This window comes from Hippopotamus amphibius, chromosome 12, assembly GCF_030028045.1.
Source record: "Hippopotamus amphibius kiboko isolate mHipAmp2 chromosome 12, mHipAmp2.hap2, whole genome shotgun sequence".
In the NCBI taxonomy this organism is placed as follows: domain Eukaryota; kingdom Metazoa; phylum Chordata; class Mammalia; order Artiodactyla; family Hippopotamidae; genus Hippopotamus; species Hippopotamus amphibius.
This window is the reverse complement of record NC_080197.1, coordinates 84,201,124-84,228,976: the sequence shown is the minus strand read 5'-3', so window position 1 is coordinate 84,228,976 and position 27,853 is coordinate 84,201,124. Positions and strand designations below refer to the sequence as shown.

Here is a 27,853-nt window from a genome sequence, read left to right as displayed (position 1 = left end):
ATGCTGGGGATTCTGGGGCTTTGGGCACTTCTTCCCACAGCTGTGCAAGGTAAGTGTCTACAGGGAGGAGCAGGGTCTTTCCACCTACCCATTCAGGGAGGGGGCACTTGAAGCAGCCACCCCTTTGGAAGAGTGGTGATGGGGTGGGCGAGTGAGGGTGAAGTGTACAGCTGTGTGTCCCCTTGGTGGGGATCAGGTTCCAGGCCTCTGCTGACCCTGTTTCCTCCTGTGGCTTTACCAGGCTGGCCCTGGGATATAAAACATATTTCATCTCTCCTATGGTTGCTGTTTTTGCCCCTGCATTCACTCTCATCTTGAACCCTTCCCTGTCCTTACCCTGGGCCACAGCACCCCCAAGCAGGCGGACCTGTGTGTTCTTTGAGGCCCCTGGAGTGCGGGGTAGCGCAAAGAATCTGGGGAAGCTGCTAGATGCAGGACCAGGGCCCCCCAGGGTTATCCGCTGCCTCTACAGCCGCTGCTGCTTTGGGATCTGGAACCTGACCCAAGACCAGGCACAGGTGGAGATGCAAGGTGAATGGCACAGCACATGGCAAGGGATAGCCAGGGTGGGAGAGAGGCACATCCTGGGTGGGGGTGGCAGCTGAGGAGAGGAGGAGAAATGGAATGTGTGGAGGGAAAGAAAAGCTCATGAGAGATGGAAGGGACACCCTCCGTGTTCCCAGACCCTGTTATGTTCATTCATACACTCTCTTTCTCCCCCTTTCTCCCAATCCCACCCCATCAGGATGCCGAGACAGTGATGAGCCAGGCTGTGAGTCCCCCCACTGTGACCCGAGCCCCCGAGCCCATCCTACCCTCAGCTCTACTCTCTTCACCTGCTCCTGTGGCACTGATTTCTGCAATGCCAATTACAGCCATCTGCCTCCTCTGGGGAGCCCTGGGACACCTGGTTCCCAGGGTCCCCAGGCCATCCCAGGTAGCCACCCAGGGCGCTGGAGCCAGGTTGGGGCTGGGGCCCAGGTTAGAATGAGAGGTAGAACCAGGGCCCGTTCTCACCCTACTCCCCGTCCCCGCCCCCTCCCCCCCCCCCCCCCCCCCCCCGCAGCTTCCCTCCTCCTGGCCTTGAGAAATTAGTTGCCCTGGTGACTGGGAGATAAGGGGGCTTGTGACCAGAGTGGGGGTGGGTAAAGAAGCAAGTTCTCCGAGGAGAGGGAGAGGAGCAGAGAGCAAGATTTGGGGCAGGGCTCCTCCAGCCTGCGTTCTTGCTTTAATGTCCAGGCGAGTTCATCTGGATGGCGCTAGGGCTGCTGGGGCTGTTCCTGCTGCTGCTGCTGCTGCTGCTGGGCAGCGTCGTCTTGGGTACTAATCTGCCCCACCTCTCCCTGTGCCCGCAAGACACTACCCCAGCGCCCCGACCCTCTCCCGGCTCCCCTGACCCACATCACCTCCCACAAAGCTCCCTTCCCAGTCGCCATGCCTGTGCGCCTGACCCTAAGGCTCTTCTCTGCCCCAGCGCTGCTACAACGGAAGGCCTGCCGAGTGCAAGGTGGGCCAGAGCCAGAGCCAGAGCCAGAGCCAGACTCAGGCAGGGACTGGAGTGCCGAGCTGCCCGAGCTGCCGGAGCTCTGCTTCTCCCAGGTGGCCAGGGAGGGAGGGGTCCTCTAGGCACTCCCAGAGGGTGTGCTGTTTGGGGAAACCTGGCCCTGCTACCAGCTGAGGCCCACATCCAGCACCGTGTCCCCACCAGGTAATCCGGGAAGGAGGTCATGCAGTGGTGTGGGCTGGGCAGCTGCAAGGCAAGCTAGTCGCCATCAAGGCCTTCCCCCTGAGGGCTGTGGCCCAGTTCCAGGCTGAGAGAGCACTGTACGAGCTTCCAGGCCTACAGCATGACCACGTTGTCCGCTTTATCACTGCCAGCAGGGGCGGCCCTGGTCCCCTGTCCTGTGGACCCCTGCTGGTACTGGAACTGCACCCCAAGGTGAGGACTGAGGAATGTATGTGTGTGTGTTTGCCTGTGTGTGGGAAGCGGGGGCGGGGGGGGGGGGCAGGTGCTGGATAGCAGCCAGGCCTTGTCCATGCTTATTCTTTTCTTTTCTCTAGAACGTTAAAAATTATTTTTATTGGTTTTCTTTTTGTTATTATAAGCAGTACGTACTAATATTTTTGACTTACAATATAGAGACAAGAAAAGGGAGAAATTAAAACAATTCATATTCCCAACCTTAAGGAAAACCATTGTTAAAGAGATACCTCCAAGGCATAGCCATCCAAACTCATTCATCTAGTCATTCAACTAACATTTATGAACTACATGTCACACTTCCTTGTGCTGGGAAAAACATACCCAGTCCCTGCTGCTCCAGATTTTATAGAGTAGTAGGGGAGACAGAAATGGATCAAGCAAACACAAAAAGAAGTGTAAAGAGTGTGTTGAGTGCTGAAAGCAAAGGTACTATTAGAGAAGAATAAGGAGGCGTGACTCAGAAGCAGGGTCATGAGCACAAAGGCTGGTGAGGACCAGGCGGGCAGGCGCCAGGCCACACCGGCCTTGGGGGCCTGCTAAGGACTTGGGACGTCATCAACACCTGCAGTTCCTCCACCTCTGAAGCCTTGAATTCTGTAAAGTCCCTTCTCTGACCATGTACCTCACTGCACAGCTCAAAAACCACTGCTTTTTGTGTTGGTTTGTTTGTTTAATTTTCCTTGCACACCAAAGGTGCTGGATGATGTTTGTAGAATGAGGGACTCCATTGTTTCTTTCCCTCCAATCCCCAGTTAGTCCCCGCTGGTTGCTTTCCTACCGAACGGGTCTCCCCGTCCCCCGTCGCCGCGCTGCTGCAGGGTGCCAGCTCAGGCCAGGTGGTTCATGCGGGGGGGCCCCTGCCTAACCTGCTCTGCCTCTTCCGTGTCTGTCTTTATCCCAAGTGCTGTGAGGCAGTAAAATGTGAGTGATGCTGGAGTCAGACTGCTGGGGGGCAAGCTCTACTGCTCCCTTGCCCAGGGATTTCCAGCAAGCTCCTCATCTGTAAAATAGTGGTGACAGGAGTACCTACCTTCCAGGGCTGTAGTGAGGGCTGCAGGAGGCCTGGCACACAGTAGTGCTCGGGACACTTGAACTAGAGCTACTATTTCTCCTGTCAAAACAGCTGATGCACGTCCTCACTCCTCCACTACCTGCTGCCTTGCCCTGGGTGTGTCCATGCATAAGTCTGTCAGGAGATGCAGGGGCATGTCTGTCAAGTGATCTCTGCTCCCTGGGGTGCCTCAGCCACCTCCAGCTTTGTATGTCCCCCTCTTCTCTCTCCTTCTCCCCAGGGCTCCCTGTGCCACTACTTGACCCAGTACACCAGTGACTGGGGAAGTTCCCTGCGGATGGCACTGTCCCTGGCGCAGGGCCTGGCATTTCTCCATGAGGAACGTTGGCGGGATGGTGGGTGAGCTGGGGGCAGGAAGCCTTGGGAGTCAGGAGTCACCCTGCTGTTTCTGATTTTCCCCTAGCTTGGAGGGGAAGGAGTGGGTCAAAAAGAGAAAGGAAGACGATCCATACCCTCTTCAACGTGGCTTCTCCCACAGGCCAATATAAACCAGGTATCGCCCACCGAGATCTGAGCAGCCAGAATGTGCTCATTCGGGACGATGGGTCATGTGCCATTGGAGACCTGGGCCTCGCCTTGGTGCTCCCTGGCCTCGCCCAGCCCCCAACCTGGGCTGCTACTCAACCCCGAGGCCCAGCTGCCATCATGGAGGTCAGTACTCTGGCTAAGGGTGAGGCCCAGGATGGTGGTGGTGGCTGTGCTGATGGAGATGTGGCAAGAGTGCAGCAGCACCTATAGCATATGGGATGTTGCTGAGTCTAGTTGGGGGGTTGTTGCACGGACGATTGTTGTGGTGAGGGTTGCCATGGAGACAATTCTTGGCCCTCCATGCCTTGCTGTCCAGGCTGGCACGCAGAGGTACATGGCACCAGAGCTCTTGGACAAGAGTCTGGACCTACAGGACTGGGGCACAGCCCTCCGGCGAGCCGATGTTTATTCTCTGGCTCTGCTCCTGTGGGAGATCCTGAGCCGCTGCCTGGATTTGCGATCTGGTAAGGATAGGTGTGACAGTGGCCTCCCTCCCCCCATGCCCCACCCAGCCACTCTAGACCCACCTACCTCCTGACCTAGGAAGCTCTACCCTTCTCCCTCTTGGCCTTTCCACTAGAGGGCACCCCTCAGGCTAGCTGACACCTAGCCCCATGTGCCTTTTCCCAGACAGCAGACCACCACCCTTCCAACTGGCCTATGAGGCAGAACTGGGTAGTACCCCCACCACCTGTGAGCTGTGGACCTTGGCAGTGGAGGAGAGAAGGCGCCCTCACATCCCATCCACCTGGTGCTGCTTCGCCACAGTAAGAGGCCATAGGCTGGTGGGCTGGGGACCTGGAGAGTCTGGGCACAGGCTTCAAGGACTTGTTCACAGGACCAGCCCACCTACTGTTATTCCCTCTCACCTCCCACCACTCCTGGCTCATGTTCAGCTGGAGCTGGACAAACTTGCTCTGTACCTCAGTTCACTCCCCTTTCCACCATAAGTCTCACACAGCCCATTCCTGAGACACACCCTTTCCTCTGGCTCAGTCTTGCCTTTTCTGTCCCTCTTCTCTCCATTGTCATTTTGCCCTATTCCTTAGTTCCTTCCTCCAGGAAGCCCTCCTTGGCTTTGCTTCTGCCATGAGCTCTGTGCCCAAGATGGCTCCTCTCCTAGTACACTGGAGCCCAACATTTAATCCAATAACTCCTCACGCTGTACTACACATTTGTGTTTCTGCCATGACCCAATAAAAGCCAGAACTAAGTATAAAGGGTCAAAACAGTGGCCTAATAGTGAAACTTCAGGGTTTCTGAGGAAAATAGTTTCCTAACAGGAAGCCCCTTCCCCTGCTACCTGATTTGAAGTTTCCACTGCACAACTGTCTGCTGGGTTAGATAATGAAGGCCCAGGCATTGTTTGCAGAAGACCCTGGTTGCCTGAGAGGAAGAAGAGTAATTTCCCATCAGCATGTTAAGCCATTAATTAACTTGAATTAACTCTTCAGAGAAAAAGGTGGACTCTTTGGAGAGAACTTGTTTCATAGGGAACAAGGTGCAAAGGGCTGGATTTCCGTGAAGGGGAGGAAGGAGGCTCCAGGAAGGATAGAAGAAGAGTCTTGAAAACAGGGCCATGAAGGATACCTTTTAACCTGGGGGCCACTCAGGATCCTGGGGTGAATCCTGCCTGCTGCTTATTCTTCCCAGGACCCCGGTGGCCTGAGAGAGCTCCTGGAGGACTGCTGGGATGCTGACCCAGAAGCACGGCTGACAGCTGAGTGTGTGCAGCAGCGCCTGGCTTCCCTAGCCTGGCCCCAGGAGGCCCACCCTTCCCCAGAGGGCTGTCCACATGGCTGCCCGCCTCTCTGCCCAGAAGACTGTCCCTCCACTCCTCCCGCCTGCCATTCTCCCTCGTAGGTTTCAGCTGCGTATCTGCCACTTCGGTATTGAGCAGGGCCCTTGTTCCAGAAATCCTCAACCTGCCTGTACTACTTCTCATGTGTAAACATGCAGTTTATGTGGCATCTGTGTGCATGGAAACATAAATACAGTGATCAGATGGCTGTCTGCTCTGCCTCACCACTGCTTGCCCTACTTGCCGAGTGCTTGGGTGGGTCCTTCTGTGGGCATCCAGTCCACCGCTTCTGATCAGGGACTGGGAATGGGTGTGCACAGGAAGAAGATAAAGTCAGCTTTCCTGACTCCGCATCCTGGTCCTGGGGCCTTCCTCCCTTCCTGTGATCCTGCACTCCTCTTGTCTCTCTTCTTTTCCCTCTCTTCCATAAGCCTTTACTTGGTGGGATCTCATACTATGCACTGGGAGAAGGATGAGAACAATCAAATCGCTCTCTGAAAGTGCTCGGAGACCCACAGCTCATTTTGTTGGCGTCCCATACAGTGTCCTGGGGGAGTGTCGTCTCCTGAGGCTTGAGTGGGAAGGCCTCACAGAGCACAGGATGCTTGAGTGGGGTCTTGAAGAGCAGGAGTTTTCCAGGAGTATTGGGGCAGTAGGGCATTCCTGGTCCAGTGAGCTGTACTGTCATGTGGTGCGGTAAGAAACTGCAAGGAATCTGAATAGCAAAAGGGTAGGGTGTGGGGAGAGAAGAGGTGGTGCAGAGAGCGATAGGTAAGACCTTGTGAGCTCTGCTGAGTTCTTCCTTTGTTTCTTTTTTTGGGTTTTCTCTATGGGCTTTTCTTTTCCACCCCAGGCCTCTTTAACACTGGGTGCCCCTCAAAGTCAGCCCACTTGTAGGTACCTGGCTTACAGCCCTAGCTCAGTTTCTAACTACCTGAGTTACTTCCTCTTTCTAGGCCTCAGGTTTCTTATCTGCCAAATAAAGGGTCTGGAGGCCTGCTCTAACCCTAGAAGAGCAATGGGAGGGCTTTGACGTCACTGCAAGAGGATTGCTTCCTGCACAGTGAGCAACCAGCTCTATGCCCTTGGGCAAGTTACTTAACCCTAGAAATCCCCATTTTATCATGCGTGAAGTATGGATAAAGACACCTATGCTGCATACAGGGTTGATTCAGGGTGAAAAAGAAGAGGCGACAGGTCCTGTGTAGCACCTGGCCTTAGTGGACATTCTGTAAATGCCCAGTTGTGACTGAGCGTGGAGATGCTCTCTAGCCCCTTCTAGCTTGACTGTTTTGGAGTTCCAGGATTAGCCTCTGGAGAGCCCTCCACTCTCAGGCCTTGAGACGTGACCTCCCTTCAGATGCAGATCTTGAATTCTCCACAAGACATCATCACTCAGTTAGGCAGCCACCAGCTGAAACTGAACACATCAAAATCCAGGTTCCTGCCTTCCCCTCACCGACAGGTCTGCCTTCCCCAGTTCCTGACTCTCAAGGGCGCAAAGTTACTCTCTGTCCTAGAGGATGCCAACCAGGTAGGTGTTTTTGTCCCCTCCTGTGGCCCCAGCTTGTCCCACCCATATCCAGTCAATTCTTGAGTCCTACTGAGGTTACAAGGGCAGGGCCTGTTTGTGGCACCGCCCCCCTTTCCTTCCTCCGAGGTCTGGCAAGTCTCAGCTACTGCAGTTGCCCCTTGGCCATCTATTTTTACCCCCTAATCTAGGTTAAACAGCAGTCTCTGAGTAATCTTTTTTTTTAATTTTAAATTTTTCATTTAATTTTATTTTTTAAGGATTTATTTTATTATTTATTTATTTTTGGCTGCGTTGGGTCTTTGTTGCTGCGCACAGGCTTTCTCTAGCTGTGGCGAGCGGGGGCTATTCTTTGTTGTGGTGCACAGGTTTCTCATTGCGGTGGCTTCTCTTGTTGCAGAGCACGGGCTCTAGGCGCACAGGCTTCAGTAGTTGTGGTGCGTGGGCTCAGTAGTTGTGGCATACCAGCTTAGTTGCTCCACAGCATGTGGGATCTTCCCAGACCAGGGATCCCACATGCCTCAGGGCAACTAAGCCCAGGCACTCTAGAGCTCGAGCCACAACTAGAGAGCCTGCACACCCCAACTAGAGAGAATCCCATGTACCGCGCCCCGCAACGAAAGCACAGCGAAGATCCAGCATGCTGCAACTAAGACCCAGTGCAGCCAAATAAATAAATAAATAAATAATTTTTAAAAAATAAAAACAAATAATAAAAAGTCTATGCCTAGAAAAAAAAAGACTAAATGGAAATATTCCAAAACATTAACAATTAGTGATTCTGTTTGGGTGATGGGACCTCAAAATTAGTTTGCTTTTTCTTTCCACTTTTCTGTGTTTTCCAGATTTTCTTTAATTCTTATGAATTACTTGTAGGATCTAGGAAAAATACATAAACAAATTTACTATCACCAGAAAATATTCTTTGAAACACCATACGTAACTTTACAGCACCTCCCTTTGGCACTGATGGACACGACTTGTAGCATATTTTGTACTTGTTGATATGTTGTTTGCTGAAGTTATTTCATTTGTGGGCATCATATTCTCACCTATACTGTAATGGGAAGCATAGTGAGTGTGGAGGAACATAGTTTATACTCCTTCTGGCTTTGTTATAGCACCCAGTTCAGGACTCGGCACACAGCCTAAGAGAGTCCTGGGTTCCTGACCTGGATCTGCCACTAACTAGGGTGGAACTTGAAATATGTCATTTCTCTTTTTTTTCTTTTGGCAGTGTGGCATGAGGGATCTTAGTTCCTGGCCAAGGGATGGAACCTACATCCCCTGCACCGAGAACATGGAGTCTTAAGCAGTCAAGGGAAGTCCCTTTTTTTTTTTTTTTTTTTTCTTTTTGGCCTGGGCCATAGTTTTATGCCTTCACCTACCTGCCATAGGCCTGCCTACCTAAAGTTCTTTTTTTTTTAATTAATTTGTTTATTTATTGACTGCATTGGGTCTTTTTTGCTGTGCGTGGGCTTTATTTGCAGTGAGGGGGGCTGTTCTTCATTGAAATACGTAGGCTTCTCATTGTGGTGGCTTCTCTTGTTGTGGAGCATGGGCTCTAGAGCTTCAGTAGTTGTGGCACACGGACTCAATAGTTGTAGCTCAAGGGCTCTAGAGTGCAGGCTCTGTAGCTGTGGCACACGGGCTTAGTTGCTCCGTGGCATGTGGGATCAAACCTGTGTTCCCTGCATTGGCAGGCAGATTCTTAACCACTGTGCCACCAGGGAAGTCCCCTACCTAAAGTTCTTAGAAAGCAAGCGACAGGTGTCTCACGCTGCTTTGCATTTCTATAGTGCCTTCCTCATGTCTAGGAAAATAACCACAAAATCTTCCATATCTTCAACCTCTTCTCTGAATATCCCCTTTTCTGTCCCCCACCCATTAATATGAACCTTACTTTTCCTAGAGTGGTAGCTGTTTTTTCTTTCACATATGCTGGAGGAAGGTAAATATTTTCCTTTTGTCTGTTGCTGCTTCCAGACCATTTCTCTATCTTCCTCCTTCAAAAACCCAAGCTGCTCTGAAATATGTACCATCAGACCGCATGACTTGTTACTTCCCCTTGTTGTGGTTGTTTACAGGCCTCCTGGTCACTCTTATGTATTTGTTGAACATTTAGCATCTGGTTCAAAGTCTTTTGCTTTTCACTACTACTTTTATCATCATTCTTAGTGACTTAAGTCACTATGTAGATAATCTACTTAATCCTTTCATCTTGACCTTTTTCCTTCCAACAAGATTTTCCTTCACCACTTCAGCCACTAAGATCTGTTTCAAGCATTCCATTCTTTGGGTACCAACTCCTGCCTTTTCAGTTCACTTACTCTAGAGAGCCTCCATTGGCACATCCAATCCATTGACCCTGCCGCTTTTTCACTATTCATCACACCCCTTATGTCTATCCTTCCTCACTCAGTTTATTTTCCTTGGTCTATCACCATAATTGCTCCACCCTCAACAGCCTTGCCTGTCTTTCCTTTTCCCTTTCTTGTATTTTCCAGGCAAACCTTAACCCAAATTAAATTCAGTTCTTCTCTTATTTCACAGCTGTACCCAAGCATTGGAATTTAACTGGAGGAAACCACCACCTGTGCTGACAGGCCTCCCTTTACATGTGTGGCCCACAAACCTCAAGTCAACCCTCTGTACTGCCCAGCAATCCTAATACAGTTCCCTAGTTAATTTGCTTGCCCACTTTCTGAGACGACTATTTCTAATCTTCTCCCTCCACCTCACTATCAACTGATAATCTTGCTTCTTATTTCCCTGAATTAAAAAAAAAAATCAGGAACAATTAGCAGAGTCACATTTTCCCACCATTAAATCTACTAATACGTTTGCATCTGGATCTGTACAGTCTGATTTCCCTCCTATAACAATAGCAATAGCTAACACATATAGTATAGGGCGTATTATATGTCCAGCAGTGTTCTGAGTCCTGCATGTATTAAGCCATTTAATCCTCACTATGAGTTAGGTATTATTATTATCCCTCACTTTATAGATGGGGAAACAGAAACATGGGAGTTTTTTTTTTTATTACCTTGTCCAAGTTTACAAAGGAAGTAGTCTGGATTCAGAGTGTAAGCAGATAGGGTAGGGGGTCCCCAAAGAAAGAAAACCAAGCATGGCTTTCTTGACACAAGAGAAGCGATTTTTGCCCTAAGCCATTTTGTGATCTAAGCCTGGCCACAGTGCTTGTCCTTGAACAGGTCTCGGTATTTAATGATCTTAAGAGAAGTGAGGGAATGCAGGAACAAAGAAGGAAAAGCAGTCAAGAAACAATAGCTCAGGGATAAAACAGAGTCCTAGTTCCTCCTCAAGGGGTATAAATAACAATCTGATACATGTCTTTGAATTCTGCAGGCTCCCACCAAGGCGGAGAATGAAATGATGATGTTGACATTTTCTGACCCTCATGACTACAGTCACCTAAATCTTGGGCTCTCTCAACCTTTGCCCCACTTCTATGCTGAATTCTCCTCTGCTTAAGCCGCTTCATGAATATGCATGTACCCTTTGCTTAAAACTTCCCCAGTTTTGCTGTTCAGGGAAACACTGCTTTGGGACAGATTCCCAGTGTTCTCCTTACTTGCTGCAAGCAATAAATCCTTCCTTCTTCTTTGGCTAGGTTGTGTCTTTTTGCTTGATACCTACCAAGAGGTGAACCCAGTTTTCAGGTAACAAGAGGTCCTTTTCTCAACTACTACATTGTACTAAGTGAACTGTCCTGTCTAGGGTCAATGTCTCCTCCTATAAACTTGAACCCCTCTCTTCCTGGTCATTTAGGAACTTTGCTCCTTCAGTTATCCCTTCTTTCTCCAGAAAAATCATTTTTTCTCTTTATTGGATTATTCCTATTACTTCACAAACATGCTTTAAACTCTCCCATCTTAAAAAGCCCTTCCTGGACTGCCCATCCTCTTTCTCTTTCTCTTCCCCTCCCCCTCCGCCATCCTCTTATGATGACTGTTCCATTTCTCTGCTTCCTTGTTTACCAACACTCTTGGGAAGAATTGTTTTTATTTGCTGCTTCTTCCTTCTCGTGTTTCATTCTCTCCTCAATTTGTTGCTGGCAAAATTTCATTCCTAGAATGTAATTAAAACCACTCTTAAAAAGTTCATTACTCTTGCAAAATCCAATGGCCAATTCTCAGTCTGCATCCTACATAATTTATCAGCAGCATTTGAACATTTGATAGCTTTCTCCTTTAATCCTTTCTTCACACTTTCCTCTGCTTTTCCACTTCCTCACTGGAGAAGGGGAAAATCTGTATCTTTTCTCTATCCTTTGCTTATTCCTCTTCTCTTGCTCATTTCTAAATATTGGCAGGCCAGAGGCCAAGTGCTGGACCCTCTTTTCTACTCTGGCTACCCCTGCCCCCTAGTTGACCTTATCTGGCTCCTTTAGATACCTTGATAACTCTCGATTTTTTTCTCTTCAGACAAGACCTCTTCTTGAGCTCTAGACTGCCAAATCCAACTAACTGCCTTCTCAACATTTCCACTTGGATATCTGATAGGCATCCTAAACTTAACCTTGTCCAAAAGTATTCACATGTGCTCCTCCCCCATCTTCTTTATTTCAGTAAATGACACAATTGTTTCCTAGTTGCTCAATATTCTTGGGTTCAACCTTGATTTCTCTATTTCTTTCACCTCTACATCCAGTCTGAATCTGCTAAGCTCTTCCTTAAAAAAAAAAAAAAAAAAAACCTGGTAAGTCAACTATATTCAATTAAAAAAGAAAAATACCCACAGTCTGACCCCTCCTGATCATCTCTACAACTTCCATCCAAGCCACCAACATTCCTCTCTTCAAGGACAGCAGTAGCTTCCTAACTGGGTCCCCTGTTTCCCACTTTCATCATCTCTGCCTATTTTGTTCTTTCACCACATAGTAGCCAGAATAATAATAATAATAATTACTATTAATATTATTTTACCATTTTAACCATTTTTAAGCATACAATACAGTGGCATGAAGTACATTCACATTGTTGTGCGACTGTAACCATTGTCCTCCAGAATGTTTTCATCTTTCTAAACTGAAATTCTGTACCCGTTAAACAATAAACCTCCACTCCCCACTGCCTCCAGTCCTTGCTAATTACCTTCTGTCACTATGAATTTAACTACTCTAGGTACTTCATATAAGTGGAGTCACATGGTATTTGTCTTTTTGTGCCTGACAATTCACTTAACATAATATCTTCAAGGTTCATTCATATTGTAGCATGTGTCAGAATCTCCTTCCTTTTTAAGGCTGAATACTATTCCATTGTATGTATATACCACATTTTTTTATCCATTCATCTGCTGATGGACATTTGGGTTGTTTCCATCTTTGGGCTGTTATGAATAATGCTTCTATGAACGTTGGTTTACAGAATGATTTTTTTTTTTAATGAAAATCAGATCATGTAATTCCCCTGGTAATAACCCTCCAGAGGCTTCTCTTCACACTTAGAATAAAATCTAAACTCTTTTCCATGGCTTACAAGGATCTGTAAATACTGGCACCACAGCTCCTCCCCTTACTTCAACTAATTTTTCCATGGTACACATCACTATTTGGCATTTTTTTGTATATTTATTTATATTCTGCCTCTCCCACCAAGATATTACCTCCATGAAGGCAAGGATTTTTTTCTCTGTGTTTTCCCTGTATTCCCACTGCTTAGAGCACTGCCTGGCTAGCTTGAAAAATATTTGTTGAATGAATGAATGACAGAAGCATGGTAAATCATTAATGATTTAATGAATGAGTGAAATGAGCTTTAAAATGCTTTTTAAATAATCTAAGTTTAGGGAATTCCCTGGCAGTCCAGTGGTTAGGATTCTGTGTGTCCACTGCAGGGAACTTGAGTTTGATTCCTGGTTGGGATCCCACAAGCCGCTCGGCATGACCAAAAATAAATAAATAAATAAATAAATAAATAATGTAAAAATCTGAATTTAAATCTGAAGAAGAATTTCCCAACTAGCAGGTAGGTGAAAAGAGGTATGGAGGCTGCTGGCAACCTATGAGGGTCCTTCAGGGAGGTTAAAATCATCCTAGTCTAACAGTAAAAGTTCTTAATATTAGTGAGAATCATGATAATAATACATGTTAGCATATGATAAATGCTTATTATGTGACAGATACACGATTATCTTATCACAACCCTATGAGGTAGGTACCATTGCCATTGTTTTACAAATGAGGGAATTGATGGTCCAAGAGGTTAAATAACTTATTTAAGGTCACACAATAAGTGACAAAGTTAGGATGTGAATCCGGGCCTGTCTGACTAAGTCCAGAACCACCATGCTCTATTCCTTTTTGTCCATTTGTTCATTCATTCATTCATTCCTGTGGTTATTTATTTAACAGTTTATTAATTGACACCCTACTATGTACCAGGCACTGTGTGAACTGTTAAGTGCTGTGTCCTTCCTTTCGAGAAGCTTACAGTCTAATCTAAGAAGCTAACATTAAGTAATTACTGATTCATGTATAATTATAAACTGAGATAGGTGTGCTAAAGGAAAGGCAAGATTCCTCCAGAGGCTACAACAAAGGAGCTTTACCTGACTAGGGTGTCAAGAAGGCTTCCCTGAAGAAGGGATCCTGGAGCCGAGAGCTGATGAATTAATTAGGCAAGTGGAGCGAGATGGGGAGAGCATTTCAGGCTGCGGGGCCAGCAAGTGCAAAGGCCCTTCTGCCAAAGGAACCAAGATCTTCTAGAGGGATGAAAGAAGCCTCAGGGCTGAAAAGCAGAAAGCCAGGGGTGAGCAGGATGAGAGGAGACCAGAGAGGTAGCAGGGTCAGACCACTGCAGACATTGCAATAATAAGATTTTGAGTATTTTTTTGTTGGACAAGTTGGAGGAAACAAACACTCACATATTGCTGGTGAGGATGTAAATAAATATAACCTCTATGGAGCCTAATTCATCAATATTTATAAAAACTAAAAAAATGTAAAATGACATATTTGTCAAATTTATTGCAGCATTTTTTTTTGCAGCAGAAGATTGAAAATAACACAAATATCTATTGACTGGTTAAATTGACTATAGTCAATAATAGAATAAAATGCAGTTGTGAAAAAAACTGAGGACACACCCTGTATGATATGGAAACATCTCCATGATATATTAAGTGAGGGAGTGGGGTGCAAATTAAATTCTGCATAGTTTGCTGTTTGTATATTTAAAAGAGGGGATATAAATTTATATCAGTATTTGCTTGATTGTAATGAAGAAACTATGAAAGAATATATAAGAAACCAATTATGTGGTTATGTGGGTTGGGGGAGGCTGGGTAGATGGAGAATAAGAATGGGAGGGAGACTTTTCACTTTATATCTCTTGGTCCTTTTTGGTTTTTAAAGCATGTGAACATATTACCTATTCAACAAAAATGAATACATACATGTTAAAATAGTTTCGACCTTTGTCTTAAGGATAACACAAAGCCATTGAAAAATTTTAAGCAGTAGGGTGATGTCAGAGTTGGCTTTAGAAAACAGTTTCCGAGGTTGCAATGTGGAGAATGAATTGGAAGAGGGTCAGAGTGGATGCTGACAGAACAGTTAATGAGACACCACTTCACACCCACTAGAATGGCTATACCAATAAAGACAGACAGTAACAAGTGTTGATGCAGATGTGGGGAAATTGGAATCCTTATACATTGCTGGTGGACATATAAAATGGTGTGGCTATGTTGGAAAGTAGTCTGGCAGTTCCTCAAAAAAGTTAAACATAGAGTTACCACATGACCTAGCAATTCCTCTGTTAAGTAAATACCCACTAGAGCAGGTAGATGCACGCATCCCCATACACCCCATGCACACTTGCAGTCAGTGGGTGAGCCAGGAAAGCAAGGCAGCCTCCTTAGAGCTCTGTGGAGGGCCTCAGGCCTCCCTACTGGTGCCGCTGGCAGGGGCCAGCCTTACAACGGTGTGTTCTAGGTCAATGGCTTCTAAGATTCCAGGGACTTCCCTGGAGTCCAGTGGTTAAGACTTTGCCTTCCAATGTAGGGGGTACAGGTTGAGTCCCTGGTCAGGGAGCTAAGATCCCACATGCCTCACAGTAAAAAAACAAAACCTAAAACAGAAGCAATATTGTAACAAATTCAATAAAGGCAGAAAAAAAGTGGTCAACGTCAAAAAAAAAAATCTTAAAAAAAATGGCTTCTAAGATTCCAGCTGGATTCATTGGACTAGGCAAATGGAGCAACCAATGGCAAAAAAAATCTCATGAAACATGGCTATCTGCTTGTTATTTATGATGTGTACCCTGATACATGCAAAGAATTTCTAGATGCAGGTGAAGATGTAGAGTCTTTCCCAGCAGATGTAGCAGAAAAAGCTGATGGAATTATTACAATGTTGCCCACCAGTATCAATGCAATAGAAGCTTATTCTGGAGAAAATGGAATGCCAAAAAATGTAGAAAGGCTCACTGTTGATAGACTCCGGTACTGTTGATCCTACAGTTTCGAAAGAATTGGCCAAAGAAGCTGAGAAAATGGGAGCAATTTTCATTTCAGTTTTCACGGTTTCTGGTGGTGTGGGAGCTGCTCAGTTTGGGAATCTAACGTTTATGGTAGGAGGGGTCACAGACCAGTTTGCTGCTTCCCAGAGGTTGCTGGGGTGGAAGGGCTTCAATGCAGTGTATTGTGGAGCTCTTGGATGGGGCAGGCTGTGAGGATCTGCTACAACATGCTGTTAGCTATTGCTATGATTTGAACTGCTGATGCTATGAATCTAGGAAATAGGTTCGGGCTTCACCCAAAACTATTGGCTAAAATCCTACTTGTGAGCTCAGCGCAGCGCTGATCAAGTGATACTTAAAATCCCATACCTGGGGTGATTGATGGAGTTCCCTTGTCTAATAACTATCAAGGTGAATTCAGAACAACACCACTCGTGGCTAAGGATCTGAGATTAGCACAAGACTCCTCTGTGAGCACAAAGAGCCCAATCCTGCTGAGCAGTCAAGCCCATTAGTTTTCCAGGATGATGTACTCAAAGGGCTACTCAAAGAAAGGCTGCTCATCCATGTTCCAGTTTCTATGAGAGGAGGAGACATTCTGAGTTTGCCCTTTGGCAGTGGATGCTGTTGGAAACCAAACTCTGTCTTGGAAGCTCCTTATAACTCACTCCGCAAGTAAATGGGTCTGTCTGCTTTTGATCACAGTAAACCCTGGGAGTTTTCACCCATTTTTAACTGCTTATTCTTTTTTTTAATCTATTTACCAAACATAATATCTGAATTTTTCTTTTCTGTAAGCCGCTGATGGTCCCTGTTAACTAGCTGACTGACCTTTTTCAAAAATTTGATCCCTAAACATCTTTAACTAAATCTTTGAATATTTCAATCAGGATATTATTTACTCCAATTTACGAATAAAACCGCATCTTTTTTCAACAGGATAAAACATGTTTTAGGGGACAGAAAAGAAATTGGTGTGAAGAAAGGAGTTCAAGAAAGGGGAAGTATAGTGAATTACTACCTGTGTCCCTCAGAAAGTTTGTCCTTTTAACCAAGTGGTAGTGTTCTTGCATTACTGAGGTTACCGATTTATTTTCTAGGAGCTGATAAAGCAAGAGAACGCCTTGCTGCATGTTATATAATTTGGACTCTGTTATATTTATCTTGGTGTGTCCCTCTTGTAACAATTCCCAATACTCAGCAAACTTTTTTATATTTTTGTTTCCTTGTACATTCTTACTACATATTTTTTGACTTCAAAAGAATGACACCTTTAGAACTGTTTCAGAGCCAAGGATGATATGTACTTTAGATAATTATTATATTATTCTAAATATAACCATATCATTTTGAATTCAAGTGTCTATGTTGACAGTAAAAAAAGAAAACATATGGTCACGCATTTGCACATTCATGCACAAACTTGTACATGAATATTTGTAGCAGTGATATATATATATAAAAGGCAAAATCATAAAAACATTTCAAATGTCCATCAACTGATGAATGGATAAACTAAATGTGGTATATCCAAACAGTGGCATATTATTCAGTATTTCCTTCATAAAAAGGAATGAAGTACTGATTCATACTGCAACATGGATGAACCTTGAAAATATTATGCTAAGTGAAAGAAGCCAGTCAATGCAATAGGCCACATGCTGTACAATTTTCCATTTGTATGAAATATTTAGAATAGGAAAATTTACAGAGGAAACGTTGATTAGTGATTGCTTAGGGCTTGGGTGGATTAGGGGAGAGGTAGGGAGAAGAATGAGGATTCACTACTAATGGGGTGTGGAATTATTTTAAGGGGACAAAAAATGTTCGAAAATTAGGTAATGGTGATGGTTGCACAAGCTCAGAAAATTCTAAAAACGATTGAACTGTACCCTTTAAATGGGTGAATTGTATGGTATACGAACTATAGTTCAATAAAGCTGCTTTAAAAAAGAAATAGTTTTAGATATTTAAATTCTAAGAGGCATTATGCCCATACAGACACATCAATAATTTTTTTCAGATTCAATGATCTTCCAAGGAAGAAATAACTTAGATATAAATTGTCTTTAAAAAAAGTCCCAATTCATCTCAAATATTTAGGACAAGCCTGATATAAAAATATATCAAAATGTACAATGGTTATGTAAAACACAATATTGTATATCAACTGTATTTCAATAAAATATATATAACAAAAATTTTTAATTAAAAATCTATCAAAAATTTTATTTCAAGATGACAAACAGTATAAAATTTATCTATGTCATATTTTTTGTAGCTCACAAACTTGGGATGTAATATTTTCATTCTGGTTTAGTTAAAAGTATTTAATTTCCATCATGTTTTATTCTTTGACTCACAGCTATTTGAGAGACCTTTGTTTTTCTTAACTTTGTGTTGCCAAATGCACATAACCTCATGTGCCTGATGCACAGTGAGGCCAAACAAACCAGAATGTTGGAGTTTGGAGCAGAGGAAGGTTTATTGCAGGGCCGAGGAAGGAGAACTAGTGGCTTGTGCTCAAAAAACCCAAACTTTCGGTGGTTTTTAGGGAAGAGTTTTTCTAGACAAAATTTGGGGCGAGACCTGAAGGGCATGTGACTTTCTTCTGATTGGTTGGTGGTGAGATAATTAGATGGTATTCTAGAAATCTTGTGCCTAGCAGGAAGTTACCATCCTCCAACTGGATGGGTCTGCTAGTTCCCGCAGAATAACTCAGAAATATATTGTTATGTATATCCCTTTGTTACCGACCAGGGTTCTTGGCCTACTTAATCAGTAGAAATTGATCAGAGGCTAGACAAAAATTCAGGCAAGTCTTTGTTGGGGTCCCTGCTGCAGCAGTGGGGAGTGAGAACAAACAACAGTTTTCCTTGCTGGCTTGCTCCTTGAAGAGGGGTGAACTTGTTCCTAATATGCGGTGAGTGTAGGGGTTTGTCCAGGGTTCTAGCTGGAGGGATGGCTTAGGTGGTTTGCCCACCTCTTAGGTGGTGTTGTGTGCAGGGGGCACGCACAGTAACCTGCGTTTGCTCTAGGCTCTTCAAAAGTGGCAGTTGGATTTCTTGGTCTCTTTGTATCGTTTGTGCAGAATTTGCTCCAACTGCGCATGCACGTTATTTTTAGTCCCGTACAATTTCTTTGTATTTTGTTACTCGAGGAGAGGTGTGTCCAGGTGCAAGCATTGCAGCACTGCAGCAAAGGGGCCCAGGTCCCAGCCTCTCTCACCTTTAGGAGAAACCAGGACCCTGCTTTATTGCTGCTCTGTTGTTTCTTTTATGTTTTTTGTTTTTACTTGTCATTATTATTTTTTTAATTTATGGCTGCGTTGGGTCTTCCTTGGTTGCACTATTGTTTCTTGACTCTTCCTCTTTTGTTTCTGCATTTCCTCCCTTCCCTAATTAGCAACTGTTTGAATCTTCCCTTTGGAATTCAGGGAAGGTCTAGGAGGCTGAACCCTTTCTCCTACAAACAAGAAAAGGGGACCAAGGAAAGGCTTTTGTACCCGTGATTGCCCCGCAGTGTCCTGCTCGGGTTCATTTGTGTTTATATTTTACACTGTGGTCAAAGAATTATAGAATTCTCTGAAATTTGAATTATATGAGTTGAGACCAATTTTTTAAAATGTTTTATGTATGCTTAAGAAGGGTAAGTCTGTTTTATTTTGGTGGATAGTTCTCTATATATTTATTAAATCAAGCTTGTTAATTGTGCTATTAAAAAAATCTGAGACCACTGCAGCAATCCAGCTGAGAGACGATGGTAGGCTGGGAGCAGTGACGATGGAGAGAGGTGTAGGGATTCCAGATTTATTTGGGAAACAAAACAGACCATTCCTGATGTTGGAGGGAGATGGGGGTGGGGGGAAAGTGAAGGAAAGAGAGAGCCATCAGGATGGACCTTCCTGGTTTCCGGTTTATGCAATTTGACAGATGGCGGAGCTATGCAATTGAGATGGAGAATCCTAGGAGAGATTAGAAATCTATTTCCCCCAAGAATGTCTCTTTATTTCCTCTGGGGGCTAAGAGGGCGGTGGCAGTATGGAGGCTTGGGGTGAGATTTAGCAGCTCTCCGCCCTTCCTTAAGCTCTCTGTATATATATACCTGTACACTTATCACAGTATATTCATATTCACATTACAAGGTGTGGCACCCACTAGACTAACAGCTCAGAGGTCAAGGGTTCAGTTTCCTCTAGGAACTCAGGGACTTCGCCCAGAAACTGGCCTCGCCCTGTCCTAGCCCTTTTCTCCTATCCCCGCCCCCAGGGGTTTCCGGCGCGCCCATGCCTCTGCACCGCCTCATCCTTAAGAGCCTGGCTCCGCCCCTACGGCAACCATTGCCTTCTAGCCTAGTGGGGACTAGAGTGATTGACGAGTATGATCTCCAATCGTAATGCCCAATGACCAAATGGTACCAATCAGGCGGTAGCAGAGGCGGATGCTGAAGGCTAAGATGAGAGGGTGACCAGGAAGTGAGTGGAGGCTTGGAAGAAGGCGTCCGCCCAGGCAGTGGTGTAAAGGTGACGGGACACCTGGATTCCTCAGTTTCCTTCTTTCCTTATTCCTGGATGAGGGGTCCCTTCGCAGCTGGGAGCCAGGATCTCTATTTGCTTTCTTTTCATGGGAAAGGGGGTGGGCGTGTCTAGCTATGTAAGAGTTTGAGGATCTTTCCTGAGCCGCCTACCTCCTTTTGCCTCAAGGCAGGTCTTTCTCTTAGCCTGAAGTGAGGGTCTTGTCCCCCGTCACTCTTCTCCGGGAGCGGTAAAGTTGTTTAAGATCATTCCGCAGCTTATGGGTGGCTAAAGTCTTCCGGACTTGGTCACGGAAAGACAGATGAGTGATGGGGGTAGCGAGGTTCACGGATTCTGCCCTCTCCGGAGGAGTTAGAAACCTCCAGCCTCGGCCAGAGTTAGTGGAAGGTGGAGGGGCCCTAGCCAGGTCCCCTGTGGTTAGGGAACTAGGAATAGATTAGGTACTGGGGGCGAAGAACCGGGTGGAAAGAAACATTTCTTCTGGGAGGTTGTGGTATTTCTCTGAGAGACCATTGCGGAAGTGGGAAGGCTGGAATTGAACTTGGTCTCTAAATCCCCTACTCACTTCTGGGCCGTCAGCTTTTTGCCTTCATTTTTTTTCTCCTCAGGCTGGAGGAAACACCCGAACATGTGGAATCCCAATGCCGGTAGGTGTTTGGGGGGAATCTCTTCTTTTCAGGTGGTCCACAACAGGAAGTTTCCGTGTCAGTTTCTCCTCCACCTCTCCTATAACCCGCAAAAGCAAAGTCCTTAGTCCATAGCTGACCGATGCTCTCATCTTTCCCTAGAGTACACTGTCTCCCTTTCTCCCTCACCCTGCCAGGGACATTACCTTTTCTGTCTCTTAGGTAAGTTTGTCTCCCATAACCTCCGTTCTCTTTCCTCAGCTTTCCATTTGCCTTTAACTATGGAGTGAGAAACAAAATTCTCTTCTTTTTGTTGTTGTTGGGGTTTGTTTTGTTTTTGTTTTTTGTTTTATGTTTTGGGCTGCGTTGGGTCTTTGTAGCGAGTGGGGGCTACTCTTTGTTGTGGTGCGAGGGCTTCTCATTGAGGTGGTTTCTCTTCTTGTGGAGTACGGGGCCCTAGACCGCGTGGGCTTCAATAATTGTGGTGTGGGCTTCAATACTTGTGGCACACGGGCTTAGTTACTCTGTGGCATATGGGATCTTCCTGGACCAGGGATCAAACCTTTATCCCCTGCATTGGCAGGCGGATTCTTAAGCACTGCGCCACCAGGGAAGTCTTTTTTGTTGTTGTTTGTTATCAGAGGCTCTGGGCAGTTCTAATCTTAATTTATTCTTTGCTTCTCCCACCAGGGCATCAAGGGCCATATCCACACCCGCCTAATGTCGGGTACCCTGGAGGTTGCAATCCTGCTCATCCACCACCGGCCAACCCTGTCTGTCCTCCAGGCCCCTTTCCGACTCCCCCAGGAGCACCCCAGGGGAATCCAGCCTTTCCCCCTTGTGGGCCCTGTTATCCTGTGCCACAACCAGGGTATCCAGGATGCCAACCCTCAGGTCCCTACCCCCCTCCATACCCACCACCTGCCCCTGGCATGCGTCCTGTAAATCCATTGACTCCTGGCATGGTAGGACCAGGAATAGTGATTGACAAGAAGATGCAGAAGAAAATGAAGAAAGCTCATAAAAAGAAGCAGAAACACCACAAGCATGGCAAGGTCAGTGCCCTCTGGTGACTGGCTAGTAAGGGGTGCCCCCTCAGAGGGACTAGGGAGGCAGGGGGTGGGTAAGGAAGGGTGTTTGGAAGTCTGAGGACATGGGGCATCAATTGTGTAAAGGATTCCCACTGGGAAGAATCTGATAATCTTGAAAAGAATTATTAGGCTAATTAGGCCTTCTATCTGGGAGGGGCTAGGCTGAGCCTTAAAATGGATATCAGAATCAAAAGCCTTTCTAACTTGCTTTTCTCTTACCAGAACACTGCCCCCCCGCCCCCCCCCCATGTTTGCTTTAGCAAGTTGGACACACCCACTTAAGTGGTCAAATGTCAAGTAATAGAGTCAGTCCTTTGACAAAGCAAAGTCTTCTATAATAATTAATAATAATCTGGCCCTAGTTCCTGGAGTTTCTTTTTTCTCCTTCAGTGTTCACAGGGTGTTGTGTTAATTACATGGGCCTTATTGTCCTACTATCTGGCAGGAAAACTGAGGACAAGAGCAGTCAGTGACCCTCAGCCTCAAATAAAGCCCTGAGTTTCATGCTCAGCCCCAAAGCTAAGTATCTTCATTCCAGAGGAGTGTTAATTAGCAAGGGTAAAAGTAGCTCTCAGGACAACTCCAGAAAAGTTGAACCAACTTCGATCTTGAGGAGGCCTTAATTTACATTTTTCTGCCCGGTATTTATCTGCCTTATGGCTTTCTGTGCTAATCCTAGTTCTGGATCTTCAGTAGAAGTCTGAGGAGAAGGAAAGGTGAGATTGAATGGAGAGACTCAAAAGTGTTTTTTTTATAACAGTTGTTGATGGGAGTATGCATGTAAAGAACCTTGACTAGGACTCTCCCAGCCTTCTCTCCCACCTTCCTCACTTTCTTCCAGTGGGGATGTAGGCAAAAGTAGAGATGGATGCACACACAGCTGCTGATGCTATCCACTTTTCTTAGACTCACAGCCACTAGAATGTCCAGGTGGCAAATCAGTATGGTAAGGTGGCAGTTGTTTCCTAGCACTATACTGTGCTTGTGCCTGTACTTTATTCCTTGCCTAGGCATTGGTTTAAGTAAAGAAAACTGGAAGCCTGCTCTAAGTGCAATGTGTTAAATTCTGTGCAATGATATAGGATAGTTTCATCCATTCCTGTATGCTCACTGCTGAAGGAAATCCTTGGTTTTGCTGTTTAAGGGACAGTCTGGTTCAAGACTCCTGACCTTCTTAGAAAGCAAAGGGCACTTGGGTGGAGGTGTAGGGCACCAAAGAATGTTCCATGGAGGGATCAAAGGTCATTTGGATCTGATATCTCCTTTCCCCTTTCCCCTTGCAGCATTCCTCCTCCTCCTCCTCCTCCTCTTCCAGCAGTGACTCTGATTGAATACAGGGCCTGGACCCTTCCCTCAAGTCTCTCCAGTTCTGCTCTCCCATCAAGCTTCAGATGCCATCTTGTACTGGGGGAAATATAGCCCCTGTGTCCCTCTCCCGCCGCCACCCCTGCAATCTAAGCCTCACTCTGCTGATAAACCCTAACTGGCTAGGGAAAATGAGAAAAGAATTGCCATCAGCTAACAAAGGCCGTCTTTTCACTGCTTGGATAGAACTTTTAGCTGATGGGTTTTGCAGGAGAACTATTTTTTGAAGATGGAGATTTGAACTAAATGCTGAAGACAAGTCTAAGATCTGTAACATGTGATTTTTTACTTTGTTTTTTAATACTTATGATTGGGGAGATGCTGTGGAAATTTAGTTATGGAAAGAAAAAAGTGACCTGTACCTTTCTTGTAATTGTGGCACGCTTGGGTGATTTAGTGGCAAATAAACATTTCCCAGCAGGCCTTTTATTGATTGCACTCCCTGCAAGGCTGCTGGGAAATGGAGTCCATTTGGTTGATGAGCTCTGACTGCCATTTTGGAAACTAATCTCTGCTCCTTAGCTTAGTATGCTATCTCAGGTCTTCCTCTCACTCTCCAACTCTCAAAATAAAGCTGTTTCTCCTGGACTCTGTTCACCTGTGCCATTACCGTGGTTGGGTCTAGCACATTCTGCTATTTTTGCTGCCCTTTCACAGACCCTTTAAAGTGTATCAGTTATATGGTAAGGAACCAGAGCGTCATCAGGAAGACACCCTACTGTCCCTATATGTCTCTACGGGGAGGATCCTTCAGAATTGGTTCAGGCTTAGTGAAATGAATCTTTGATGTCTTCCATTTGATGAATGGATATAGGTCTTAAGGATAAGTTTTCGTTATCTGCTACCAAGGTTCTCAACCCTGGCTGCCCGTCAGCTACCAGAGAGTGATTTAGGGCTTTGCCTGAAAGACTCTTGATAAAAGTCTTTAAGGATGGGGCCCTGCAAATCAGTGTTTTTAAAAAATGGGGGGTGATTTCTGATGCACAGCTAGAATTGAGGGCCACTGGTTTACTGAATGCCTTACATGGTATTACACATAAGGTTTTCAAAGATCTGTCGAGTAGAGGAAAAAGACATCTAAGAGAACTGACTAATAAAGATAGATACTATAAAGTTCCAGAGATATAAACCTGGAAATAACTAGCAAGGGAAGGAGGACTCAAAGATGACTTAACAGGAAAAATGACCTTGAGTGGAGAAACATGAGTAGAAAAAAATGAGAGAATAGATTTATTAAGTGGATGGCAGAGAAGGGCTGGGAAAGGCATGTGCTTAGGTACAGGATCTAAAGCTCCATAGCATATTTGGGAATCACAGGTATCCCAGTGGGGCTAGATGCCCTGGAAAAGTAATTATTGAGGAAATACTGTGTTTCAGGTGCTGAAGATACAAGGATGAATAAGATAGTTCCTGCCCTTCATGGCCTGCAAGAGCTATGGGAGCAGATGGACGTGTGAATAGGCTATTATAATACAGTAAAAGGGACCACAACAGAGACAGGGATCAAGCAGTGGAGGAGCAAAGGAAGGAGTGACAGTGCCAATGAGAAAAGAGTGAGGTCCTGGCTGGGCCTCAGGATGTGTAGGAGTTTCCCTGTTGGTAAATAACATCAGCTAACACCGAGCATTTATGTGCCAGGCGCTAAGCGCTTTACATTTATAACTTGTGTTAATCTTCCCAGCAACTCTATTAGGTAGGTACTGCTGCTTCCATTTTGTGGAAGAAGAAAACTTCAGTCAGGATTCGAACTCAGGCAGTGTGGCTCTTGTGTCTGTGCGTTTAACCCAGTGGATTTCAGGCAGAAGAAGCAGTTTTGCAGAGGCACAGAATTGTAAAAAGGCATAGGATGAAAGTTAAGGATTTCCTGAGCCTGAGATAACCATACAGGAGCCTGAAAGCAGGAAATGAGGCTCTAGATGGGTCTAGAGGAAGGAGGGGACTTGAGAGGTATTTCTGAGGTGGAACCCACAGGGCTTGGGGATTGAGTGTGGGGCTTGAACAGGGAAGGAATGTTTTTAGTTGGCTGGATTGCATCTATGACTTGTCCCTGGGGTGAGTTATCTGAAATAAATGCTTAAATATATTAGAGCTGGCTTCTAATTTTATTAGGAAATCCAAGACCAAGGCCTGTTTTCCAGTGTCTTGAATTTGGGGGCCATTCTAGGGTTTTTCCCCCAATCATATTGTTTTCATTTACTCATCAGCTCTTCCTTTTCGAGGAGAACAAGGGAGATGTGGGCAAACAAACCAGAAATTAAGGACAGACAATGAGAAGGGGCTCAAGGGGGAAAACACAAACAGATAAATTAGGGAGGAAATTCACCAATCTCCCTCCCCAGTTTTAACCATGGACAGGCCATTTCCCCTTCCTGGCTTTTCTAAGTCAGGTGCACAGCACCTTGCTGTTTTGCTGTTGTTCCTCAAAAGTCTATTAACTTTTTGAAAGCTAAAAGTAACACATGTACTTGGGAAAAACTGTAACATTTTAAATAGGATGTTCAGTGAAAAGTAAGGTTCTCCTCTCATTGCAGATTTCCAGCCTCCTCCTGAAAGGCAACCATGCCTACCAAATTCTTTTGTACATTTACAGAGCTATTCTGCACATAGTCAATTACCCCTCCCTTTCTATTTCTACCTCACATTGTTCCTATTGCCCTTACCACCATTTAATTATCTATTTTGGAGTTGATTCCATATCAGTGTGTGGGTGTGGGTGTGTGTGTAACACTGTTTTAACAGCATTTCATTCAACCAATCTTTTATAGCTGGAATTTTAGAATGTTTCCAATCTTGGTATACACTTAACTGCTGCGGGGAACACTTTGGTACATGTATCTTTGCCAGAGGTTGAAAAATTGGATGCTTATGGCTATATGTGGCTATGAACTTTTTTTTTTTTTTTTTGAGGGACCATTCTCTGTGTTAATTATCAGACACTTTATTGAAATAAAGTTTCAGATTTCAAGCTGGAAACTCTAGCAATAGTGGTCCCATGTTTCTGAAGACAGAAATTCTGGCCCCTGAGTAGTGGTCATTCCTTACTGATGGATCCTGTACTCTGCAGTCTTCTTATCATCCTTTCAGCTCCCTGTTACCTTTCTTTAGGCCAGTTACATTACTTGCCTGGCTCCAGAGAGCACTGGGTTGGTGTGCCCTGTTTTGTGCATCAGTATAAGACTCTAAAGATGATGGTTCTCAAATGTATTTATCTTATGCCCTATATCCATAAGAGGATCTGGGATTTTGCCATTTTTTTCTTACTAGAAACTAAGTATAGTAAGATTCCCACATAATTAATTGAAAATGGGAAAGGATAGGAAACACATTAGATTTAGTAATAAAATACACATTGATACTTTAGCTTTGGGGACTGTAAGTCATGGGATGAGTCTTCAGTTTGCTGTCTTTTTTGAATCATTTCCCTGTATCAGGTTGTTTTGTAGCCATAGGCAAGTTCACCCACTTGACTAGTTTGGTTCCCCTTCTGAGAAGAATTTATTGATTCATAAAATTATCAACTATTGCTATTGGATGTATCTTTTTCAAAGCTGGCTGCAACTGTTGGCCAGCCCCAACAGAAGCCAGGTTATTGTTAGCAGAGTTATGTTATTTTATCAACTTTTAATTTGATCTTTGTTTTGCCCCCATTATTAGAGATGGTTTCACGGATAGCCACTCACTTTCACCCCAGCTCTTAGAGCTCCTGGGGTGTAAAAAACCCAATCGCAAAATCTTGAGGTTTATCTAACCTTCAGCCCAGGCCTCACAGTAAGCCTGCTCTTTGGGTTGCTTTTCTCTGGGTGTCCTAACATTTTCCTACTTCCTTTTCTCTTTCAGTTTTTGTTCTGCCCCTTGCCTTTGCCAAATGACAGACTTCTTTTTTTTTTCTCACATTGTTCCTAATGCCCACCCATCATTTGGAGGGTGGGAGGAAAGGTGTTAGAGTCCCCAAGCCTTATTTTCCACTTCAGAAAGCTATCTCTTTTCAGATAACTCCACTGAATTGGGGTTGCCCAATAAAACTTGACTAATATTAAGGCCAGAACTGACACCCAAAGAACTTGAACAAGGGTAAATATTATTTGTAACCCTGTAGTAGCTGTCTCTTTCAATATCCTTTTTATTTTGTTTTATTCCCTTTCAGGGCTCTTCTCTATTTTTTAAACAAAAGTTTTAATATGGAAATTTACAGATATATACAGGAGTAGCAGAAAGCAGTTTAATGAACTCCTATTTCCCATAACCTAGCTTCAGTAATTATCAACACTTTGCCCAACCTGTTCCATTCCACATCATATTTTTTCCAATTTTTATTATGAAAATATTATTTTGGGGCATACCATGGGACTTGCGGGATCTTGTTCCTCCTCCGTGGTTTGAACCCAGGCCACGGCAGTGAAAGTGCAGAGTCCTAACAGCTGAACTGTCAGGGAATTCCCTGAAAATTATTTTTTAAAAGTTCAAAGAACTTTTATATATGATCATGCATAAACCTACCATCTACAGTCAACAATTGTTAACATTTTACTAAATTCGCTTTATTGATATACCTATGTGAACCATTTGAAAGTCTGTTCTATACATTGCGACTCTTCACCCTTAAATATTTCATCATATACCTCTTAAAACAGCATTTCTCCTACATAACCACAATCCCATTATCACACTTGAGAAAACTAACAGAACCTCCTAATATTAGCTAACATTCACTTCACGTTTGAATTTCTCCAAAATGTCTTATATAGCTATTTAAAAAAAAACTAAACCAGGATCCAAACAAGATCCACACATTACATTTGATTATTATTGTCTTTTAAATTTCTCCTCTC

At 44.8% G+C, this 27,853-nt stretch overlaps 2 protein-coding genes and 1 pseudogene across 6 annotated transcripts; all 3 read left to right on the top strand.

Moving 5' to 3' along the window:
* On the top strand, window positions 1-8,314 carry AMHR2 (anti-Mullerian hormone receptor type 2). 3 transcript variants are annotated; one of them, XM_057704252.1, is made up of 13 exons: window positions 1-49; window positions 349-531; window positions 746-937; window positions 1,240-1,320; window positions 1,475-1,599; window positions 1,709-1,939; window positions 3,277-3,391; window positions 3,535-3,707; window positions 3,901-4,048; window positions 4,215-4,351; window positions 5,238-5,443; window positions 6,851-6,919; window positions 8,154-8,314. In XM_057704252.1, the coding sequence occupies exons 1-12, from the start codon at window positions 1-3 to the stop codon at window positions 6,870-6,872; spliced, it is 1,662 nt and encodes a 553-aa protein (XP_057560235.1). In that variant the 3' UTR covers window positions 6,873-6,919; window positions 8,154-8,314. The 3 variants fall into 3 exon arrangements, with proteins under 3 accessions (XP_057560235.1, XP_057560236.1, XP_057560237.1); XM_057704253.1 differs by lacking the exons at window positions 5,238-5,443; window positions 6,851-6,919; window positions 8,154-8,314 and having other exon boundaries at window positions 4,219-4,355; XM_057704254.1 differs by lacking the exons at window positions 3,901-4,048; window positions 4,215-4,351; window positions 6,851-6,919; window positions 8,154-8,314 and having other exon boundaries at window positions 5,238-5,447.
* A 6,443-nt stretch (window positions 8,315-14,757) lies between these two features.
* On the top strand, window positions 14,758-16,010 carry LOC130834079 (3-hydroxyisobutyrate dehydrogenase, mitochondrial-like; annotated as a pseudogene).
* A 3,855-nt stretch (window positions 16,011-19,865) lies between these two features.
* On the top strand, window positions 19,866-25,110 carry PRR13 (proline rich 13). 3 transcript variants are annotated; one of them, XM_057704255.1, is made up of 5 exons: window positions 19,866-19,924; window positions 20,551-20,589; window positions 20,731-20,790; window positions 21,259-21,623; window positions 22,943-25,110. In XM_057704255.1, exons 2-5 carry the CDS (start codon window positions 20,571-20,573, stop codon window positions 22,988-22,990), a joined length of 492 nt encoding a protein of 163 aa, XP_057560238.1. In that variant the 5' UTR covers window positions 19,866-19,924; window positions 20,551-20,570; the 3' UTR covers window positions 22,991-25,110. The 3 variants fall into 3 exon arrangements, with proteins under 3 accessions (XP_057560238.1, XP_057560240.1, XP_057560239.1); XM_057704256.1 differs by having other exon boundaries at window positions 19,901-19,930; XM_057704257.1 differs by lacking the exon at window positions 20,731-20,790.
* The last annotated feature ends 2,743 nt before the right edge of the window (window positions 25,111-27,853 follow it).

Excerpts from the sequence above, each read along its gene's own strand:
- AMHR2 (XM_057704252.1), top strand. The coding sequence starts at position 1 with ATGCTGGGGATTCTGGGGCTTTGGGCACTTCTTCCCACAGCTGTGCAA. Across the intron at positions 938-1,239 it reads GGGTCCCCAGGCCATCCCAG|GCGAGTTCATCTGGATGGCG; the intron begins GTAGCCACCCAG and ends TTTAATGTCCAG. Across the intron at positions 3,392-3,534 it reads TGAGGAACGTTGGCGGGATG|GCCAATATAAACCAGGTATC; the intron begins GTGGGTGAGCTG and ends CTTCTCCCACAG.
- PRR13 (XM_057704255.1), top strand. Across the intron at positions 20,791-21,258 it reads TTACCTTTTCTGTCTCTTAG|GGCATCAAGGGCCATATCCA; the intron begins GTAAGTTTGTCT and ends TTCTCCCACCAG. Across the intron at positions 21,624-22,942 it reads AACACCACAAGCATGGCAAG|CATTCCTCCTCCTCCTCCTC; the intron begins GTCAGTGCCCTC and ends TTCCCCTTGCAG.